At 36.0% G+C, this 22,739-nt stretch overlaps 1 protein-coding gene across 3 annotated transcripts in view; it reads right to left on the reverse strand.

Annotated features, from left to right (window-relative positions):
• Nucleotides 1–22,739, reverse strand: part of LOC136039885 (venom allergen 3 homolog) — a 46,960-nt gene that overhangs the window by 9,337 nt on the left and 14,884 nt on the right. For all 3 annotated transcript variants that reach the window (XM_065723850.1, XM_065723851.1, XM_065723849.1), the window contains exon 2: nt 8,863–9,033. In XM_065723850.1, coding sequence (XP_065579922.1) covers nt 8,863–8,976 — 114 coding nt within the window. In that variant the 5' untranslated portion in view covers nt 8,977–9,033. The remainder of the gene's footprint in view (nt 1–8,862; nt 9,034–22,739) is intronic.

Genomic DNA, 22,739 nt, shown 5'->3' on the forward strand with positions numbered 1-22,739 from the left:
GTCGGTGATCAGTTTTTACCTCGAGATATTATTCTTCATAAGCGAAACGCTCAGTTGTTAAGAATTGCAGAAACTCATCGATGCTGCGATGCCCTACAATATCCTATCATTTTTTGGGATGGAGCCGACGGCTATCACTTTAATATTAAATTGATGAATCCAGCCACTAACAAAGAAATGAATAAGAAATGCAGTGTAATGCATTATTATTCCTATAGACTAATGATTCGGCAGGATGAAGAAAATTATATTTTAAAATGCCGTCAATTGTTTCACCAATTTGTCGTTGATATGTATGCTAAAATTGAATCAGAACGTTTGCTATATATGCGCCTGAATCAGACCAAGCTCCGCTCTGAACAATACATTCATTTGCGAGATGCAGTTATAAATGACGGTAATACCACTAAATGACGGTAATACCACAAACGTTGGAAGATTAACAATTTTACCTTCGTCATATGCTGGCAGTCCCCGTCATACGCAAGAACATGCTCAAGATGCTATTGCGTATGTTCGTCTCTATGGTCGTCCAGATTTATTTATTACATTTACATGTAATCAATCTTGGGACGAGATACTGCAGCTTTTACTTCAAGGACAATCGGCGGTTCATAGGCATGACATTACGGCCCGTGTCTTCCGGCAAAAGTTGAAATTACTGATAAACTACACAGTAAAACTTGAAGTGTTTGGGTCAGTGCGATGCTGGATGTACTCAGTGGAATGGCAAAAACGAGGTTTGCCACACGCACATATACTAATCTGGCTACATAAAAAAATTACTTCGAACGAAATTGATGATGTGATTTCCGCTGAAATACCTGATAAAATGTCGATAAGGGGTGTATGTTGTATATTCGCAATTTTTACGTAGTTTGAAACATATATATAAATCTATATATATTCACAGGTGGGACACAGGGACACAACTACAATGGCGCGTAACTAATATGGCGCGTAACGACTTACGCGCGCGGGGGGGCTTGGGGGGTTGCGAAGCGCCCCACCAACTAGGTGTTGGGGTGGCGCGAAGCGCCACCCCAACAGCTAGTATATATATATATGAACCGATATATATATATATATATATATATATATATATATATATATATATATATATATATATATATATATATAAATATATATATATATATATATATATATATATATATATATATATATATATATATATATATATATATATATATATATATCGCCGAAATCTCAGAACTCTTTTCGGTATAGTCAGATGCTGATCAAGAATACGGTACTTTTAACCTAACACTGAATTACTTTTCCAAGGAGACTTAAGTAGTGTTGCCTCAACAAATTCCACGGGAGCCCAACCCTTCGAATCCCTATCCCGACGCTTTTTTCAAACTTCTTCAAGAGGCAGGGGTTTCTTACAAAATAGGGGATATTTTCTTCAAGACACGGCTGTTTGTTGCGTAATAGCAGATCGTTGTCATGGATTTTTATGTAGTAACTTAAAAACCCACGAAAGATCAGAAAAATCTTTAGAGCCTGCCAAATCAAGATGCAACCGTAGATGTTACGTTATAGTTAATTGTTGATTTTTAAAATCCTAAGGGTATAGGGAGAAAAACTTCAGAGCACCCAGGTAGGGATCTGGTCTAAATTTATCAAACACTATTAATTTAGATGTTTCTGCTTAGCGCACATGACCTTTGTTCTCATTGCTGTCTGAAGACAGAGTAATTTTTCGCTATAACCAGGAGAGGGGGAGGTATTTTACGATCTTGTATTGATTTTTCGGGAGGAATAGATTCCTATTATACAATGGCTTGTTATTCTGTTAAGTGGGACCATGTTATTTTCTTTTGTTTTCTGGGGACTAAAACACACGCTGCTAGTTAGGAAACTTTATCAGTCTTGTATTAATTATAAATGAAAACATACCAGGATTTTCTATAATGGATATGGCCCAAAGATACCAACAGGTAAGCCTATGTTTAATAAGTCTATGTCTATGTGTATTAAGTCTATGTGTATCAAGAATAAACCCTCCCCCATTAAAAAAAGGGTGAGATTATACTCAAATTAGAGCTGATGTAATTTTTTATATAAAATTCACATGTTTAAGCCCTGTAGCCCCATCGCCGATAAAAATAATCTTTTTTCGCATCCTTTATTGTAAAAATCTTGTCCGCTTTAAAGCACTTTTCTGCAAGTCACTGTTTACTCTGAAAGGTCAATAAACGCTAACCACCTGTCCCCTACTCATAGTTACTTTATGATCTACAGGGTTGTTCGCGATGCAAGTTGCCTCATAACTTTCAACAAACATAATTATCCCAATGAACCGAAATTCTTACGCTCAGCATACAATCAGACTACAAATAAACATTATGATTATAATCTATTGGATCTCAATCAGAGTACAACCGAAACATCACATTTAGTCACGGATATTTTTCACACTGAAATTAATGTATATCTACCAGTGAATAGCAAAAAACTTCATTAGCTGACATCAAGCCACTGAGGAAACTAAATGAAAACAGTTACTTATTTTCAGTCCTAGATCATTCAAAACCTCGGCCTAGGAAGGCTATATTCAAATATGGCATTGACACTGAATCCGTTAATCTCCTATCCGAGCTTTTTTTAAATTTAACTGAAGGCAATGTTCAACTGCCAGCAGTAGTAAAGCAACGGAGAGAGCAACACCGTTCACTTGTACGTGTCCTAGCCTACACAAATAAGGGAAAAGATTTTAAAACAAAACGAATTTTTCAAGCGGGTGGTAGCATCTTTTTACTGTTACTGCCAATAATCACGGGACCTGTAAACACTACTCTCGAAAAAAGGGCTCAACTTTCTAAAGTGGCGACAATAGAACAATAGAACTCGCTCTTTCACCAAAAGACCACTTTGAAGATAACCTTGATAAATCTGTTAACGATGAGACAGTTGCCGATGAGGAAAGACTAATTTTGCTTCAAAATGCTCTTGGACTTGTAGATAGGCATAAACCCTACTGTGAAAGACCGCTCAAAGTAAACGTCACTGATGAACCTCCAATTTCTGAAAGTTCAACATTACCACCAGCACTATCACCACCGAAACAGGAAGAAGATTTTTCTAAAGTTTTAATAAGTGTTGTGGACCTAAGACCTTATTCGTGTTGTGAGCAATGCATCACTCTGGACTTGTCTCAAGTGAAAATGAACACGTACAAATGGATGACTAAAAGTGTGAAGTTATAATTGACAGCAAAACTTAAAATTTAATTGATTTGATATACGATTGTATTTCCAATCGTAAAAGACTTAAATCATTTGATGTCATCAAGATGTCATGAAGTTATCAAGCTTTCAGAAACGTCTTAATGGGAATAAACATATTTTAAAGTAATTAAGGGAATAGGGTCAAATATCAAAAAATGTTCTTAAATCGTTTTCAGATAATACTAGTAAGCCAATTGGTGATGATAATTTAAAAGGTATCAAGCAAAGGTGTCTTAATATCAGCGTATTACCTGTTTGTATACAAAGGGTAGCGGGTATTTCACAAGGCCTTGACGTTCAAAATGGCTTGAATTTTTTATAGTGTTTATGAAAAAATTGGTAAAGCGGGAAGTTTAAGCTCCTAAAACACACTTGGTCGAGTCGCTAGAGTTGAAAAGAAGCTTGCTACACAGTATTTACAAAGGGCAACCGGCTACTCTCCTATTCAAAACCATAGAGCTCTTCACTGTAGTCTCTATCTGAAGCCTTTTTCCCATTGCATATTTTACAAGCAGATCTTTTGACTCTAGACGAGATTCAAAGACCTCACAATAGCCCAGATAAGTATATTTCACTTATAATCAGTGTTTTTACTCGCTATGCATGAGCTGCTCCGTTGCGTTCAAAGAGAGGTGATGAAGTTGGTAAGCACCTTACATCTATCTTTGAACTCGAGTCGCTAGAGTTGAAAAGAAGCTTGCTACAGAGTATTTACAAAGGGCAACCGGCTACTCTCCTATTCAAAACCATAGAGCTCTTCACTGTAGTCTCTATCTGAAGCCTTTTCCCCATTGCATATTTTACAAGCAGATCTTTTGACTCTAGACGAGACTAAATATTAAAAAAAACTAGTTTTTTTTAACTGAAAGTAAGGAGCGACATTAAAACTTAAAACGAACAGAAATTACTCCGTATATGAAATGGGTTGTCCCCTCCGCAATCCCTCGCTCTTTACGCTAAAGCTTTTAATTATTTTAAAAAGTAGAACTGTGGCAAAGAGTCAAACTTTAGCGTAAAGAGCGAGGGATTGCGGAGGGGACAACCCATTTCATATACGGAGTAATTTCTGTTCGTTTTAAGTTTTAATGTCGCTCCTTACTTTCAGTTAAAAAAACTAGTTTTTTTATTTTTAATTTCTGAACGTTTTTGAATTAATACATGTTTGATTTTGGCTCTCCGCACGTAAATTATTAAAATGAAATTTGTATATTAATTCTTTTTTTTTGGCAAAATAGCTTTCTCTTAGTTTTGATCAGATAATTTTGAAAAATAAGGGGTGGGGAAGGAGGCCTAGTTGCCCTCCAATTTTTCGGTTACTTAAAAAGGCAACTAGAACTTTTAATTTTTAACGAATGTTTTTATTAGTAAAAAATATACGTAACTTAAGAATTAATTTACGTAACAAACTTTTATATTCTTATATTTTTATTATGTATACGACGGGGTTTGTACCCTCGTTGATACCTCGCTCTTTACACTAAATCATAAATTTGTCCCAATTCTTTAAGAATGACCCTTGAATCAGAAAGGCCGTAGAATAAATAGTTGAAATTATTAAAAATACTTTAGCATAAAGAGCGAGGTATTTATCTCCTCCCAAATACCTCGCTCTTTATGCTAAAGTATTTTTAGAACCCCTCATATGCGTAACAATCTCTGTTCGTTTTAAGTTTCAATGCTACTCCTTACTTTCAATTGAAAAAACGTTTTCATGTTTATTTTTCCACTGTTTTTTTATAGTAATGCTAGAAAATCCTGCGCCCTTTTCATTGAAATTTTCTTCCCCCATGACATATTCCTCCAATGAAAGATCCTCCCACATAGCCCCCTCCCCTCAACCCCACCCCAAACCAAAAATTCCCCTGAAAACGTCTGCACACTTCCCAATAACCATTACTGAATGTAAACAATGGTCAAAGTTTGTAACTTACAGCCCCTCCCCCAGGGATTGTGGGGGAGTAAGTCATTCCCAAAGAAATAGTTATTATTGTTTTCAACTATGCGGAAGAAAATGGCTATCTCAAAATTAAGATCCGTTAACTTTGGGAAAAAAATGAGCGTGGGAGGGGGCCTAGGTGCCCTCCAATTTTTTTGGTCACTTAAAAAGGGAACTAGAACTTTTCATTTACGTTAGAATGAGCCCTCTTGCGACATTCTAGGACCACTTGGTCGATACGATGACCCCTGGGAAAAAAAACAAAAAAAAAACAAATAAACACGCACCCGTGATTTGTCTTCTGGCAAAAAATACGAAATTCCACATTTTTGTAGATAGGAGCTTGAAATATTTGCTATAGGGTTCTCTGATACGCCAAATGCGATAATGTGATTTTCGTTAAGATTCTATGACTTTTAGGGGATGTTTCCCCCCTAAAAGGCAAATTTTCTTAGGCTCGTAACTTTTGATGACAAAGACTAAATTTGATGAAACTTATATATTTAGAATCAGCATGAAAATCCGATTCTTTTGATGTATCTTTTAGCATCAAAATTTAGAGTTTTTAGAGTTTCGTTTACTATTGAGCCGGGTCGCTCCTTACTACAGTTCGTTACCACGAACTGTTTGATTCAAAAACCTCATAATAGCCCAGATAAGTATATTTCCCTTATAATCAGTAATTTTACTCGCTATGCTTGTGCTGCTCCGTTGCGTTCAAAGATAGGTGATGAAGTTGGTAAGCACCTTACATCTATCTTTGAACAAGATTCTAATAGAAAAATTCAAGCAGATCCTGGAATTGAATTTGTAAATCCACATATAAAATAAAGTTTATTGAAATATGATACAATACTCTATGATAGCCATTTTTCAATAAAGGCAGCATTAGCAAAACAATTGATTAGAACAATTCGACTCTTAATCTCGAGATATCGTACATTTAAAAATACTGCTGCTTTTATTCAGAATTTAGATAAAATCATGTTGATTTATAATCAACACCCTCGTCGATCCCTTTCCGATCTTAGCCTTCTGGAAGTTTATCACGGTGAAAATACATTTAACATTTTTTTAACTATATTCCAATGAAAGGCGTGAAAAACAAGAAATTCAATGTTGGCAATATCTACTTTTCAATGTTGGCGATGCTTATGATCTACTGAGCTTTTTATAGTGTCAAAAGTCTTACACAACATACCTGTACAGTATCATCTACGTAATATGAAAGATGAAGAGGTTCTTGGCAGTTTTTTTGCAAGCATGAATTACAAAAAGTTAAAAACAACGGAATGTATAAATTGAAAAGATCTTAAAGAGTCTAAATCGTAAGGATAAGAGACAGTTGCTTGTTCCCTGGCTATGATACAACTCTGATTTTGATTCTTGAATTACTGCTGAAGACGCCCACAATGCATAACAATTTCTATATGACATTCACGTCCAATGTCTCTGACAACCATTATGATGGTTTGAATAAAACAAGTGATTTTCTGGGAAAACTCGCCTTGCCATCAAATTTAATGGGGAGAATGAAGTTGCTCTTGCTGATTGTATTCTTAAAAATGCTTATGATATCCTGAGAAAAGATCTTACATATGAGACAAAAATTAGACCAAGAGATGGATCAGTGTGAGGTGAGGAAGGGAAATAGATAATATCCCTTAACTCTGATATATACCCGCATCTCTCTCTCTTAAATACAAAGCATATGGTAGTATGACAGATTTTTGTCACACAATCTATAAAAGAAACTCTGCTCGTAAGAATAATGCATTCCACTTCAACTATTCAATGGAACATGGTAGGGTTAAAACTAGCTCTCCCATCGAGAATGAAATGGTTCGTTTCCACGATAATCTGAGGGATGTTCTTGGATTCAAAAGAAAAATAATTGAGGGTGAAAATGCAGAAACCATCAGTGGGATGGGACAATCAAAAAAGAAAATGACTTGCAATTGATAAATGAATGTCTTCTTGGAGGAGAAGTAATCGTTTGACGTCACAAAACTTATTCGACTTATTTATCGTTGCCTTGCAAATGCCCGCTTTGAACAAATTTCTATGTGGTGCTCAAAAGCAAGTCCAAAATATCATTTTGTTTTGTTTCTATTTATATGTCAATAAATTGAATAAATACGTCTGGACCAGGACGTAAAAGTTTCATTCAATAGTCCAAAGAGGGAGTATCACTTTTTATTACATTGTTAAGTATTCTTTGAGAAAATTTTTCTCCTTTGAAGAGATAACTCTTGAAAATCATCATCTAGAATCCAATATTTTTTAAAAGTCATTAGATTCCGCATGATTTTTGTTTCTCAAATCTAACCATTTTTTATCTTTACACTCCCACTATCGATTACAGACTAACAAAGAATGAAGATTTCTTCTCGCTAGTAAAGTATCCAACAAAAATGTAACAAACTCACTCCTTTTTATAGATTGTTTCAGGTCATTGTCTTTAATATACTTCACTGTTGCATCTAATCCGTCTTGTAATTTATGCTTATGCAGTATATTCACTTTTGCTGCAAAGCACAACTGTTCTTCCAATTTGAATTCGCTCAATGATATTACACATCGTGTAAACATCTTTTCCCATTATAGGGCTAGCCGACAACCCCTTGTAATTTCTATTGCTATGTTAGGCGCTATAGGTTTCATTCCGCCATTGCCAACACCTTCAATAACCAATTGAATAAAAGCATCCATCACTATTGAATACGCCGAGAGTAATATTCTTAACCTTGACACCCTGATCTCTTTTTCAATAGTGAGGTGAATGACACGTAGGATATAACACATCGCGTGTCGCTGACCTTCAAAAACTGTTTTTGTTAGATTATAAAAATCCAGCGAAAACAAAACATTTCATGTTATATTACGTCATCTTCACATGTAAATATTGGACCAAGATCAATTTTTTTAAAACCTGGACTTTACCGCTTGACTAGAGGGCTCAGAAGGTATTTTCCTGGCCCTCGTAGGTTTTTTAAACATTCAACATAACAAAGTAACCAACCGAAGAAAAGATTTGCATAAGTAAACAAACATGCTTCTATTACTTAAAAGCCAAATAAATCATTATTTAGTGGGTCCTGAATGTTTTTTCCTAGCCCTCGCGGGCTTTTTAAGTAATTAAGTAACAATAAAAGAAAACGATCTCCTATTGCGAAAAAACACCCGCATCTTGAAGAGAACATCCCCTTTTATATAAAAAAAAACACCTGCGTCTTGAAGAAGTTTAAAAAAGTGTCAGGGTTGGGATTCAAAGGGGTGGGCTCCCGTGGAATTTGTTGAGGCATCACTACTGACGAACATGACAGAAACTTCAAAAAACAATAGAAACAAGAACGGAATGTACATTTATTTTTATTCGATAGTAAAGACCAAACAGTAGAAAGAGCAAGAATATGAGACAGAATTAGGTAATAAGGGAATAATAAAGAGGCTGCGCAATACTCTTTCAATAGAGAAAATGACCAACATAAATTAAACATATTTAAAATTGACACATAAGCCTCTTGGTTTTTTTTTTATTTTCACTAGCACATAAAAGAAAAAAAAAATTATCTGTCAGCCATAGGAAAAACTCTTACCGGCTGGTAGCCCCAGCCCCAGCCCCTGTTTTTTTTTACGCCCAGCATGAATTTTTAAGATTATTAAGCTTACCAACTCTTTCATATTTGCTGCTTTTGGTTGAGGCCCTGGCGATCCTCTAGTTTCAGCGCCAACTGCAACACGGCTTCTATAGTAGTTATGGAGATCCACTATAAATTTTTTCATACTTCCAGTGAGAGGCACAATCTTTTCGTTTCTACATTGTGTACCAAATGTATTAGCCTAAAAAAAGAATTAAATGTCTTTTGTGGTCTCGTATCAGTTTTTTGACTATTAAAAAGAAAAAAAGAAAAGAGAACAGAAACCTGGGGCCTATATACTGCTACCTATTGTGTTTCTTTATTTATTTTTTGTTTTTAATAACAAATCTGAATGTACAACAGAAAAATAAAATTTAAAACGCCATCTGCGATTAAATCTGAGCCAGGTAGTCCGATCAAGACTGCTTCTGAGTTTCCTATTGGGCTGGATGTTATAAATATACTTTTCATTGATAGTACCTGCTGAGCCTTATTTTCATTTTTTGCATTGCCGAATTCTCAGAAAATATTTACAATTATAGTGCTATAATCATTACCACTACTCCTAAGACTGCTAACAACTCACCATAGCACCAAGGCTCCTGGGGCTAACAAAGCTACGCACGCTCCTCGTCGAACCCAATAATATATTCAAAGCCCCTCTTTGCACACTCTCAGAAAGTTCCCATTTCCCTTCAATCTTTCTTTATAACATCCTCCCATCCGAACTGCGGATGATTTGTTTTCCGTTTAAGGTTGGCCGAAAACGACAATCTTTAGCAATCTCTCATCTTTCATCCACAGAAAGTGCCCTAGGTATCTCAACATTTCTTTCATTAGAGATCTAGAAATAAGCATTGAGCACACTTTTTGTAAACCCTACTATTTGAAATATGGTCAGTCAGTCAGGTACCCAAAAAAATCCGTATGCAAATTCTCTGGAAATTATCTAGCAAATCCCCCTCAATTTTCGGAGCGCCCATGCTCCAAGGCTATGTTTGACCACTGTCATCACTGTAGCTTCTAATATTCTAGTCTTGGTTCGTAGACTTGTCTTGCTAATCGTCCAGACTTTTTTCAACTGTAAAAAAACACCCTGAGCCCTGGGTTTTCTATTTTCACGTTTTAACAGCTCCAACGGTCTTTAACAATACTACCACGGTTAGTGAAGCTGTTCAATTGGTCGCTCTTTTCGTTATCCGACGTCATCTTATTATCTCCCTAGCCTTGGTGACTTAGTCTTAACATTAATTTTCACACCTATTCTAGCACCCTGAAATCGCAGAACCTCTAAAGTTCATTCAATTTGGTAACACTTTCATCTAGGATGCTTAAATCATCAGAATATAAGTCTAGGAAAGTTTTCTTTCCCGTGTGATTCCATATTCTAAGACAAGCTCCGTCAAAATGATCCATATAAATTGGGGTAGAACACAACGCTACTTGCCTCCTGATTTAAAACTAAAACCGCTACTTATCTCATTTTAGCTGAAGAAGCTGATGGTGACAGTAGTAATGCCTCTGCAAATTTGACGACAGCCATAGCCATTACTCTTTGCCTCTACTTCGTTAATCAAGAAGAGGTTTAACGGTGAATTCCTCAAGAAGCAGGTGTTATTAATTTTCTTTTTGAAAATTTTTAATTTTCTGAGTAATTACTTGCTGAGTAATTTTTTGAGTGTTATTAATTTTCAGGCCCCGGTGTTTGCTCACCTATGCAAATGTTTCTTCAAAATACAGGTGTTCGTTACATAAAAGGAGATTGTTTTCTTTGATTTTAAATACTTAAAAAGATAAGGGAGTAGGGGAAAAAAACTTTCAATGCCCGCCAATCAAGGTGCCAGTATCATCATACAAACGTAGGCATTATGTAATAGTTTTTCTTTGATTGTTATGTTAAGGTTTTAAAACCTAAGGATGTAGGAAAAAAACCTTCAGCCCCTCCAAGTAGGTACACAATCCAAATTGATCATATCCAATACTTACAGAGCTATTTCTGCTTTATACACAGGCCGGTTGTTTTCATTGTTGCCAGCTGACAAAGGAGTTTCCCGTTATGTATTACTTTCAAAGAACAAAGGTGAACCGTTACGTGGTCTAAACGTCTATTCATTTTCCAATGTAAACAGGGGATTCCCATTATACAAGACTTTGCTTATCCGCACAGCGGGACTGGGTAATTTTCTTTGTTCTCGGGGCTATAAAACCTGATGCCATATGGGTAATCTAATCAGTTTTACATTCAAGACGAACAGTACAGCAAGATTTTCTAAAACAGATTTGACCACTGCTTATATGCAGGTAAGCTACCGTGTGTATTAAGGATACCCGCCCCCCCCACAGAAAAATAAGGGATGAGATTATGCTCAAATAAGACTTGGTATAATTCTTTATATGAAAATAACAACGAAACACCCATTCCCGCCACCTTTGTATGGTTCTCTCACTGATAAAAAATCTATTTTTATCGCGTCAAACGTATGCTTTACTGTAAAAACCTTGTCCCCCATTTAAATCCCATTAAAGGATCGAGAAATGTTCCAACGGCAATTTTTGTCGTATTCAGTTACCATTAACAAGACTAGTCTTCACCTACCAAGATTACTTGCTCATTTTTTGGTTTAATGGGGCTCTAAATAGTCCTTTGACAAATTTATTTTTTCTTAATGTTCTTGTTTTCCCTTGTGGCGCACAAGCAGCAGTCATTCAAACAATGCTTCTAAACTTAAACGTTGCAAAAGAATACTTTCCAACATTGGTATAGAAGGGGTAGGGGGAATGAGTTAAATTTAAGTGGAAGGCATGGTCAAATTAGGCTCAAACTATTTGGAAGAATTAAAATTTCATTTCTATTTCAGGAAAATTCTGAGCAAGAGGGTCCTCTACCTAAGATAGCCAAGAGTATGTGATGCCTAGCTGGTCCCATCATGCATGATGAACTTGCAGCCCCTTCTGTGCTCATCGATCAAAGCAAGAAATCAAGTCCTTCTGTTCTCCCCCATCACCATAGCAAAGTTGCCGGTCATTCGAGACCGGCACACCCCATGTATGGTGGTGAAATTACCGGGGACTCTGCACCATCCAACACATGGCAGAGTTGGCAATCCAATAGTAAGTAAAATTATTGACGTTCTTTGATATTTTTAGATAGGCTTATTCATTAGCGGTAAAAAACTTAATATTTATCAGCCTAATGTATATTCTTTTCAGGCTAACAAAAACATTTCGCCTTAATAAATAGGGAATAACTTGAATATTGCTGGTCATAAAAAAAATTCTCACAGAGATTAAGCCAGCCTTTTCAAAAATAAAAATAATTTTTTTTAGATTCACCTAGAAATAATTTTGTCAACTGATCCTTCTTTCTAGGGATATAATGAACTTGAATTTTTACCCTTGATATTTCTTCAAAACGAAAACACACACACACACACACATACATATATATATATATATATATATATATATATATATATATATATATATATATATATATATATATATATATATACTGAACAGAATTTTAATAGCGTCTTAGTGATGAAAGGAAAGCTTGTTCACTGCCTCTAAGAGGGGGATTTGAGGACCTTGCACCTTAGATTAATGAGTATTTCCTTTTATTATTATAAATGTTTTATTTATTATCTTTTATTATTATAAATATTATTATAAATGTTACAAGGGTAAATAAATTAGTATTCTTTTTTTAGGATGCCCCTAAAATTCCAGTGATTGGTGATAATAATGACGAATTGATCAAAAATTTACTACTGGATTATATAAAAGTTACTAGATAAAAGTTACTGCCATCCCTCCATTAAGTCTTTATTTAAGACTCATAATTTCAAGGGGAAACTTTTCATAGAAAACTGAATCTTAAAAGGGGCAACTAGTCCACATTTACGGAATAATTTCTCGCTGTTGAACCTTAAGGTTGTAGTACACCCTCACCATGCTCAAACGGACACTTTGCTCCCATCAATGAAGTAGTTTCTGGCTCTTAATCTCTTAGGTTGTATTGTAGGGTTTCCATCCCCAAACGAATACTTTGTCCCCTAAAATTTACAGACTAAGATTATATTCTATTTCAGCCTAATATAAATTTTTTTCAGGCTGAAATAAAAAGCGTTTCAAAGGGGTAATAACCTGCTATTATTTATTAGGCTCTCGTACCAACATTATCTCCAACTCAAGAAGCCCAAAAGCTCTATGAGGATATTGAAACGTTGATAGAGACGGAAAAGGCACAAGAGAAAAGTTAACACGAGGGGGTTTAAGCGCGGAGGTGAACCCTATGTTTTCTATCTAAACGCGTTTGCGAGGGTCGTCGACCTCGAAAAAGACTACGAACGTTTAAAAGACTAACTACCACCCACCGAGGTTGAGAAAGTGCTTAGCCCACACAGTGATCGTGATAAGGGGATCAGGAAAAATTTTTACTTGTTTTCCCACAGTATTAACTGGTTTTTATTTAGCCGATACAATCTATCGCAAGGTAGACGTCTTTTGAGGTGAGTGTGGGAATCCCTATAACACTATTACAAATGATAGTATCCACACGGGTCCAATTAAAATCGCCCACTCCTATGAGAGCAAAATTCGGGCCCTCCTTGAAAAACAAATTTGGGAGTGGGGAGGTAGGGACACCATAAAGCATTCATCACCCAAAAATATTTTTGAAAAATGAGAAGTCTGGAGGTATATTTGCATTGCCTACAGACAGAAATACAGACGCTTTATCAGGATTTGCATAATTATGAGGGTATTATTTACGAGTGGGTAGGTAATATTTTGAAAAGAAAATTTTGAGTAGAAAATCTTAATAGGATAAAGATTGGTTCAGTGAATTTGTTACTGAAAGCTTATGTTTAAATATAAGAAAATTCACAAAATAATTTTTTTAAGAGGTGGGAGGGGGAAGGGTTATTTATAAAATATAATGTGGATTTGAGGCGATGTCAATGTTTACAGCGATTGATACGGGCTTAGAATGCTTTGACTATACAGTCCTTGTGGCAGGGCATAAACTACTGAGAGATGATGGTAGTAAGATATATTTAGATAATTTGACAGTTAATGGGGGTGGGGACAGGGTAGTGTTTCCTAAAGTAGACTTTAACTGTCTATAGGGGCATTATCCTTTAACACTTAAGGGGATAGACATTTTTGAAAAGGGTCAATGACCATTTATTGATTGGTGTTTCAATGTTACAGTACAACACAGAATATGAAAGAGCTTAAAGACAAATTGGGCATAGTATATTCAGTGAGGGCTCCGTCCATTTAATCAGTGAAACAGTGGGCATGGCTTATTTACAAACCAACCAAAAACCCCGGTTCAATTGGACATTTCTTTCCAATTAAAAATATTAATCAAGTTTGAAAGAGAAGGAAAATGGTCCCATCGGGGCGAATGCTAGTGTTGTCCAATATGTCTGTTTAGCCTATATACAAAGTCGAAATTAAAACACCATTTGAGGCACTGTGAGTGTCATGGCTACCAGTCTGTTGAGACAGTTTCGGGGGACAGTGCTATCTTACCATTCAAGAATTTCAGGAATTCGCTCTTGCAGAGTGACAAGGTAGAGTTGGACATAGAAGCCAAATACATAGACGTATACGATCCATCAAATTTGAATTATTGATTTAATTCTTAAAATCAGCAAAAAAATTGGTCTGATTACTGACGTGGATTGGCACTTATTTGAAGAGATATCATGGTGGGGGGGTATTTTTTCATGGTGATCTTATCCTGGAAACTACTCCGACTAGAAAACGCACCGGTGAAAAGTCGAATGCGGTTTTTCTGGATATGAACTCCCTTTATCTGTCGGCAATGGCTCACTGCTCTTTGTCGTGTGGGAATTAAAAATGACTGGACAATCCTTGCGATCCAAGTTTCTCCAGCATTACCACCGTTGAGGAAAATGGACCACAAGGATGGTTTCTCGAAATTGATGGTGATATACCAGTGGAGTTTCATGACTCGGTAAAGGATTTTGAATTCCCGTGCATGAATAGACCGGTGCCTAGGAATTCACTGAGTCCCTATATTATTTCTTTGGTATATGACGATATATGCACTGTACACCCTCAAAACAAAAGCTTATTGCCGACCTTCACCCAAAACGGAATGCTATTGTACATCAAGTTCTTTTGCGGTGGATGCTGGCCAACGGTTTCAAGGTCACAAGGATCCATAGAGCCCTCCAGTTTGACCAGAAGCCATATATGAAGACATTGATTGATAACTTTATCAGTAAATGGTCTGAGCAAAAACGAAGGTTGAAAAAGAAATCTCTAACTTATTTCAAATTCAGCCTTCGGTAGAATGTGTGAAAGTATGCGCCATAGGAGTCAATGTGACTTTGTAACAGACTCAAGAGAATGTGCCCGAATCGCTGCCGATCCGAGCCTAACCCCCTTCACGATCATAGACTCCAATATGGTCCTTTTACATAGAAAAAAGAAGCGTAGTCTTAAATAAAATATTGTCACTGGCAGTGCCATTTATAAATTAAAAAGAACTCATACTGGAATTTTATTACAATGTGAGTAAGCTCTAACAGCCAGGGGAGGGAAAATATCAAGTTCATTACGGGGATATCGATTCACTTTCGTTAAAAGTTAAGACAGAAAATTTATCAGACGATTTGGAAAATAGTAAGCACATTAGCTCTCAAATGGGCTAAACCAACTGGAATGAGTCAATTTACCCGGAGCTAGTGAAGCGCCAGGCCCCAAATAAGTTATTATTTTTAAAATCCAAGACAGCGAGTGCCTTGATTTCCCTCGGTGTGTTTTGAGGACCCAAGGTGTACTGTATGCAAACGCACAACCAGGAAATCAAAAAAGTCTGCAAGTAGTTGCAAGTAGTTTGTCTGCAAAGCCTACAAACTACTAAAAGGAAAATTTCGACTTGCATGTTTATAGAAACTATTTAGAAAATAATTTATTTCCAAGACCGAAGGTCATGACCATTCTCTCTATAAAATTTAAAAACTATACAGTTAAGGTCGAAAAAAAATGCCAAGACAGCCATATCGGACAAAGTCTATATGTGCGCGGACGGTGTGAAAGTACTACCACTCGGCCATTGTTTAACGTCAGATCGAGATGTACCTGTAGAATATAGGCCTGGAGAAAACTCAACACTTGGCAGGAGGAGGATCCCTTTTTTCCTATCCAAAAGTTTCCAGCTCAGCAGTGTATTTTTTATATGCAGTGTTTTCATATGTAATGCTTTTTTGCGCAAGGTGGAACCACTGTATTTAAAAATTGTTTAATATTATACTATTTTATGATTCTTGTCCCGCCTTTGGCCCCCAAGCCAACCCTCACTCACCACAGCGGGCGTCAGGCCTTCAGGCTGCATCCGATCGGCCGCTCACCCTCCTACTGGGGAGGGACATGTCCAAGTGTTTTTTTAATATTCAAGTGTTTTTGTGCCTATTTTATGTTGTTGATTACTACCCATGTAAATGTGTTTATGGTCCAAATGCTTTTTACTTTTTTTTTTTAATTCCGAAGAGCTTATGTAAACACGTTTTTAAAATATTTGTATTGCATTTATTTACTTTAAAAAACATGTATATTTTTGTCTTTTTGAACCTAGGTATTTATTCGACAGATCGAGGTTAGGTTTGGGTAGTTGTATTTTTACAGCGAGAAGAGCAATATGTATCAACTTAAAACTCCACTCACAGGGTTTCTTTGCGGACCCTCAATGTCTGGCAATAAAAACCTTTTAACAAATATAATTCAAAATCGCGATAATTTTTTTTTTAGAAAATCCAGAAAATATCTACCATTGCTACAGTGTGTGGCAAGAGCCCTTTGATAAAATAAAGAGTATTGCACCATATATAAAATTCAGACTTGACTGAATATCATTGAAGAAATAATATTATTGGCCTAATATTATTGAAAAATAAATATGTTGAAAATTATTATTTTATTATAAAATAATAATTATTGAATATTATTATATTCAATTATCGAAATTAATAATAATATTATTAATAATTATTGAACATATATTTGAAAATAATGTTATTATTGAAATTAATAATATTACTACCTAATATTATTGAAAATAATAACATTACTTGGCCTAATATTATTGAACAAAAGTCGTGGTTTATTTTGGATGATTCAGCTGAATCCTTTGAAGAATGCTTTCAGGTAATGTCACAGTTACTCACAGTTCGGTTTCATCATGAAATAATTTCCATAACCTTTGATCTCCACAATCTTTTCATCAGAGCAAATGTGTTTGAGCACTTGCTGAGAATTGTACTTATAATAGGTATTATACCTATATTATACCTATAGGTATTATAATAATAGGTATAATAGGTATAAATGTACTTACAATATCATCTATAGGGTTATTCATGATTCCAGTTCCATCATAACTTTAAACAGACAAGAATATCCCAGTGAACCGAAAGTTTACTCTTGGCATACAATCAGGCTACAAACAAACCCTATGGTTACATTTTACTAGAACAATTCGAAATTTTTTCCCTTTTACTAGAGTAATTTGTTGTTAGCAATTCGAAAGAATATGCTTGAATTATTGCCGATCAAAGTTTCACATTGTTTATCATAAAAGATGCAAATAAAGTCCTTTTATATAGAAAAAAGAAAAGTTGTTGTAGATAATTTATTACTGCAGGGACCTTTATTTTTGAAATAAAATAACTTATGATTTGAATTTTATTACAATGTATGTAGGCTCCAATGGCTGGCGGAGGGAAAGTTCAAAGTTAACACGAGGATACAAATTCACTCTTATTAAAGGTAAAAACTGACAATTTATTGCATGATTTGCTTATTGGCGGGCAAATTATCTCCCGGATATACTATACGATTTAGGACAAGAAGGTTTATCCATTGTTGGCGAAACAACCAAGCCCCCAATAAACTTTTAGATTTAAAATCCAAAACGAGAAGCGATTTGATTTCCATTGGTGTGCTCGCAAGGCCGAAGGTATACTGTGTATAAATACATGGTGAGAAAATAAAAAAATGTTGCAAGGTAAAATGTAAAACATGAATGGTTATAATAATTGTGTCAAACTTATTTTGATCTTTAAGTTGAAAGTAATGGCCATTAACAACTTAAAATTTAAAAATCATGCAAGTATCATAGACAGTGTAATAGCGCTGCCTAAGTAAAGAACGATGTTGACACAATATACTATTTATTTATTTGTTTTTTGGTTTGTTTAGACCAGGGCACTTCGTATCAGAAGAGTTGTCGTAGAAACTTTGAAAAGACCTGACTCGAGTGGAAATTGAAACGGCTAGTGCCCTTTTTAATAGTCAAAAGTGATTGGAGGGCAACTAACCCCCATTCCACGCCCAACATCCCCCAGACATATTCATTCACAATTTTGAGATAGCCATCTTGTACAACGTAGCTGAAAGGTCCAGAAATTATATCTTTGAGCATGACACCCCCTCCCCAAACCCTCAGGGTAAAGGTTGTAAGTTATGCCCTGGGGGCATATAAGGATTTTATGGGAACTGTTATCCTAGAGACTCCTAAAAGGGCTCATTATATTGGAAATTCGGACGGCTAGTGCCCTTTTGAGAGTCGAAAGTGATCAGAGGGCAAATGCCCCCCTCCCCACGGCCATCATTTCCCAAAACATTTCCAATCAAAGTTTAACAAAGCCATTTTGTTCAATGTAGTTGAAAGGTTTGGAAATTATGCCTTTGAGGATGAATTAAAATTAACTGTTTTCACTTTTAAAACTTTCATAAACCAAATATTATTAACATTTTAAGGAATAAATATCAGAATATGTATATTAAACTGACAATACACATTCATTTGTATTTTTTTCAGCAAAGTACAAATTATGTTCTGGCCTTGAGAAGACATAGGGGGTTTGAGCCCTACTCATGTTAATTTCTGCTTGTTTTGAGTGTGACTCGGTTATTTATAGTAATTTCTGCTCTTTTTGAGTTTCATTTATTTATCGATGCTGATTTGTGGTAGTTTTACGCTTGGTAGATTATTTGACTTTATTTTTACTCATTTTTGGTTTCATGGACTTCTTTACCTTTCTTTGAAAAACTTATTTTGTGGAAAAAGTTTTTTCTTATTTAATAATAGGAAAAAGTGCCATGCCAGCCATATCCGACAAATGTATTTTGGGCGATAGCACTTCTAAGCAAAGAGTGATTTTCCCCAAAGGCATCCGATAGAAATTTTCCGATAGACGTTTTATTGAAAATATTCTAAATATCATGCAACAAGGCTTTCGGGGTTGAAAAACCAAAAACATTAGGACAAGGGTTGTAAGTTATACTCCAGGGCATATAAGTTTTTCCAAGAAGGTGTGATCGTATAATCTTTTGAGGAGGCTCATTTGACTGGAAATTGAAATTTTTAGTTCGTTTTCAAGAGTCAAAAGGGATGGAGTGCCAATAGCCCCCCCCCCAGACACCCTGTTTTCCCCAAAAGAATCTCATCAAAATTTGTGGGTTAGCCATTTTATTCAAAACAGTCTAAGAACACACAACAATGCCTCCACGTTTGACATAGCCTCCCAGAGTCCAGGGAGCAAGCTCTGTAGGGACATATAAGGTTTTGTGAAATGGGTCTTTGTATAAACTTCAGACTGGGCTCATTTAATTGGAAATTGGAAGTTCTAGTACCCTTTTTAAGAGTCAAAGTGGTCGGAGGGTAAACACACTCCTCCCTCAAGTCCATAATTTCCGGAAACACATCTAATCCAAATTTTGAAACAGCTATTTTGCTCAGCATTATCGAAAAGTCCAGTAATTATATCTTTGGGGATGTCAACTCTCCCACAACCCTAAGGGCAATGACTGTAAGTTAGATAATTTGTTCAGTGTTTACATGTAGTATTTGTTACTGAGAAAGGTGGGCATGTTTGACCTTTGCTTTTCAAAAATGTTGAGGGGAGTGTGGAACTAAATCAAAACACTATCTATTTACAGGTTGTTAAAAGGGTGTAACTCAGGATCAAAAGGGGAATATTTCCACCCAGGCTACTACTTCAACTATTACTACCACAACTACCATTGCTACTGCTGTTTTCTCTACTTCTACTGTCACTAGAACTACTGCTACTGCAACGAGTACTACCCAGACTGAGGATATTGAAATAAACATCTGAAACCTCGAGGGGAAAGTTGAACTAAATCAAAACATTTTGCGTGCATACTGATTGCTCCTACATGCGTATCAGCAATATTTTTGGAACGGCTTACCGTATCAAGATGAAACTTATGGTGCATCATGAGTGGGATGTTTAAGTGACCAAAAGGCAACACGTAGCTGCTACTACCGCTATTAATACTGCTGCTACTACTGTTGCTACTGCTACTATTACAAAATATTCACTGCTGTTACCGCTCCTAGTACTACCAATAGGTCAGCAAATAGAGGTCAATTGACCATGATATGTGCTGGTGTTAATGCATTGACCTCCTCTAATTACGTTTCGGTATTCAATATTGATTTTAGGTCCGATATATAGATAGGAAACTGGCCCACGATTGGCAGGTTTTGACTTTTCTAATTTAACTTTTCTTAAAACGTAATTATTGATATTGAAAACGATATTTGGTAGCTGTCCCTCTAGAACTAGCTAGATATTAACGAGAACCTTTTGTATGTTGGAATTTTTTATTGGATGCTAACTGGTAGAAGGTTGAAAAACTAGAAATAAACAGAAATTTCCAAATATCGTTTTCAATATCAATAATTACGTTTCGGTATTCAATATTGATTTTAGGTTCGATATATAGATAGGAAACTGGCACACGATTGGCAGGTTTTGACTTTTCTAATTTAACTTTTCTAAAAACGTAATTATTGATATTGAAAACGATATTTGGTAGCTGTCCCTCTAGAACTAGTTAGGTATTAACGAGAACTTTTTGTATGTTGGAATTTTTTATTGGATGCTAACTGGTAGAAGGTTGAAAAACTAGAAATAAACAGAAATTTCCAAATATCGTTTTCAATATCAATAATTACGTTTCGGTATTCAATATTGATTTTAGGTCCGATATATAGATAGGAAACTGGCCCACGATTGGCAGGTTTTGACTTCTAATTTAACTTTCCTAAAAACGTAATTATTGATATTGAAAACGATATTTGGTAGCTGCCCCTCTAGAACTAACTAGATATTAACGAGAACTTTTTGTATGTTGGAATTGTGTTGCGAGAGCAACACTTTGGTTTTGTCCCGGTTTTTTTTGGTTTTTTTTTTTTTCCTATGCCGCCGATCTCAGCTTATTCCTGGAAACTGGTAAGGGTCTAACCTGTGCGGTTTTTACGGAAAGTGTGGACCTCAGGCCGGATTGATGAATATGACATTACATTTTGGAAAGCTCCGTAGAACTCTTGCCTGGGGCCAAAAAGGATGGTTTTTGCTTGTCCTCGAGCCAGAGCCTATGGTGTGCGAAGTGAAGTGGAGTTATATAGCCTATGTCAGAGAGGAGTATCTGAAGTTGTGCAGCCAAGCTTTCGTTTCATCAAACCATGTTTCTGCTTTCGAGTGGAAAGCTCCGTTCTAGCAGGCAAGCAGGCAGGCTCCAGTTTCAAATTGAAGATGGACTAAAATCTATAAGTGCTAAATATATGCGGTAGTTCCCCGGCCCCACAGCCAATATATCTTCTTTGAGTGATAAATAGAAAAATTTACAGAAACAAAAAAGTGCGATTTTCCCACGGGTCCGAAAGTGCTGCCATCTATTGTTTCTAGCCATTTCTGTTCGTGATTTCAGCTGACTTTACCATTCTTTTTTTTCTACTTGGGATTGCAATAGAGAAATGGTATCAGATATACCTCTTAAACTTTAAAATTTCTCTCATTGCTAAAGAAATTAGAGCTTATCCTTTGCTCCTTTCTAAGTGGTGGTGTTAGAAAGTTGGCCTCCGGCAAAAAAGTCAACTTTTGAACTAAGACAGATAGAATTTTTTTTTCAATGACAATCGATAGACCTTGATGAGCTGATCAAAGTATATGTCATCCATTTTTAGTTACAAAAATTCCTTCATGACATACACCAGTTTGAAAGTTTCAAGGGGTTGACAACTTCAGTGGTAAGGTACACACTTGAACCAAAAATAGGCCGATACCAATTGTGAGATATGTAGGGGACTTCCAAGCAACAGTCGATTATTAGCTTATAATCATCTTTGGCAATGAGGGGTTTGCAACTTTTGCTGATTGGTGTACCTATTATCTGTTTCTGGTGTAATTGATGGTAAGAACAACTTGGTTCCCGATTGTAAGACATGTAGGGGAGTTGTAAGTAATAATCGGGTGTTAGGCTACAATGACTTCAGCGACAAGGGGTTTGCAACTTTTGCTAGTTGGTGTACCCATTATTTGTTTCCGGTGAACTTGGATGTATATCACGGGAGAGGGACTTGTAAGTAAGAATCGGTTGCTAGAGGAGGTTCATCAGAGGCTAAAAATTTGTGCAAATTGGTGCACATCTATGGTATTTGATCCTGAAAAGTCACGAATAGCTTTATAATACCAACTAGATTATATAAGATAATGTTCCAAGTTTCCATCGGTCACGATGTCTACGATTGAAAAGGATAAAGTTCAACTGGCTGCAAACTCAATTTAGTCCCTTCTTCCGATATTCTTTTGCTGTTGTTTTTTCAACGCTGAAGAACTTGATCATGTGATTACTGATTGTGTTCTGCTTTGAATATGCCGTTTTGAATGCTTTGATAGTTTTGACAACTTCAGAATTTAACCGATAGCGAAGAAACAAAACCAAAGTGTTGCTCTCGCAACACTTTTATCGGCGAAGCCGGACAAAGGTTGCCGCAACACTTCACGTTGCCCAGGCAACGTAGGTCTAGTTTTTTATTGGATGCTAACTGGTAAAAGG

The sequence above is a fragment of the Artemia franciscana genome, chromosome 20, assembly GCF_032884065.1.
Source record: "Artemia franciscana chromosome 20, ASM3288406v1, whole genome shotgun sequence".
Taxonomy (NCBI): Eukaryota; Metazoa; Arthropoda; class Branchiopoda; order Anostraca; family Artemiidae; genus Artemia; species Artemia franciscana.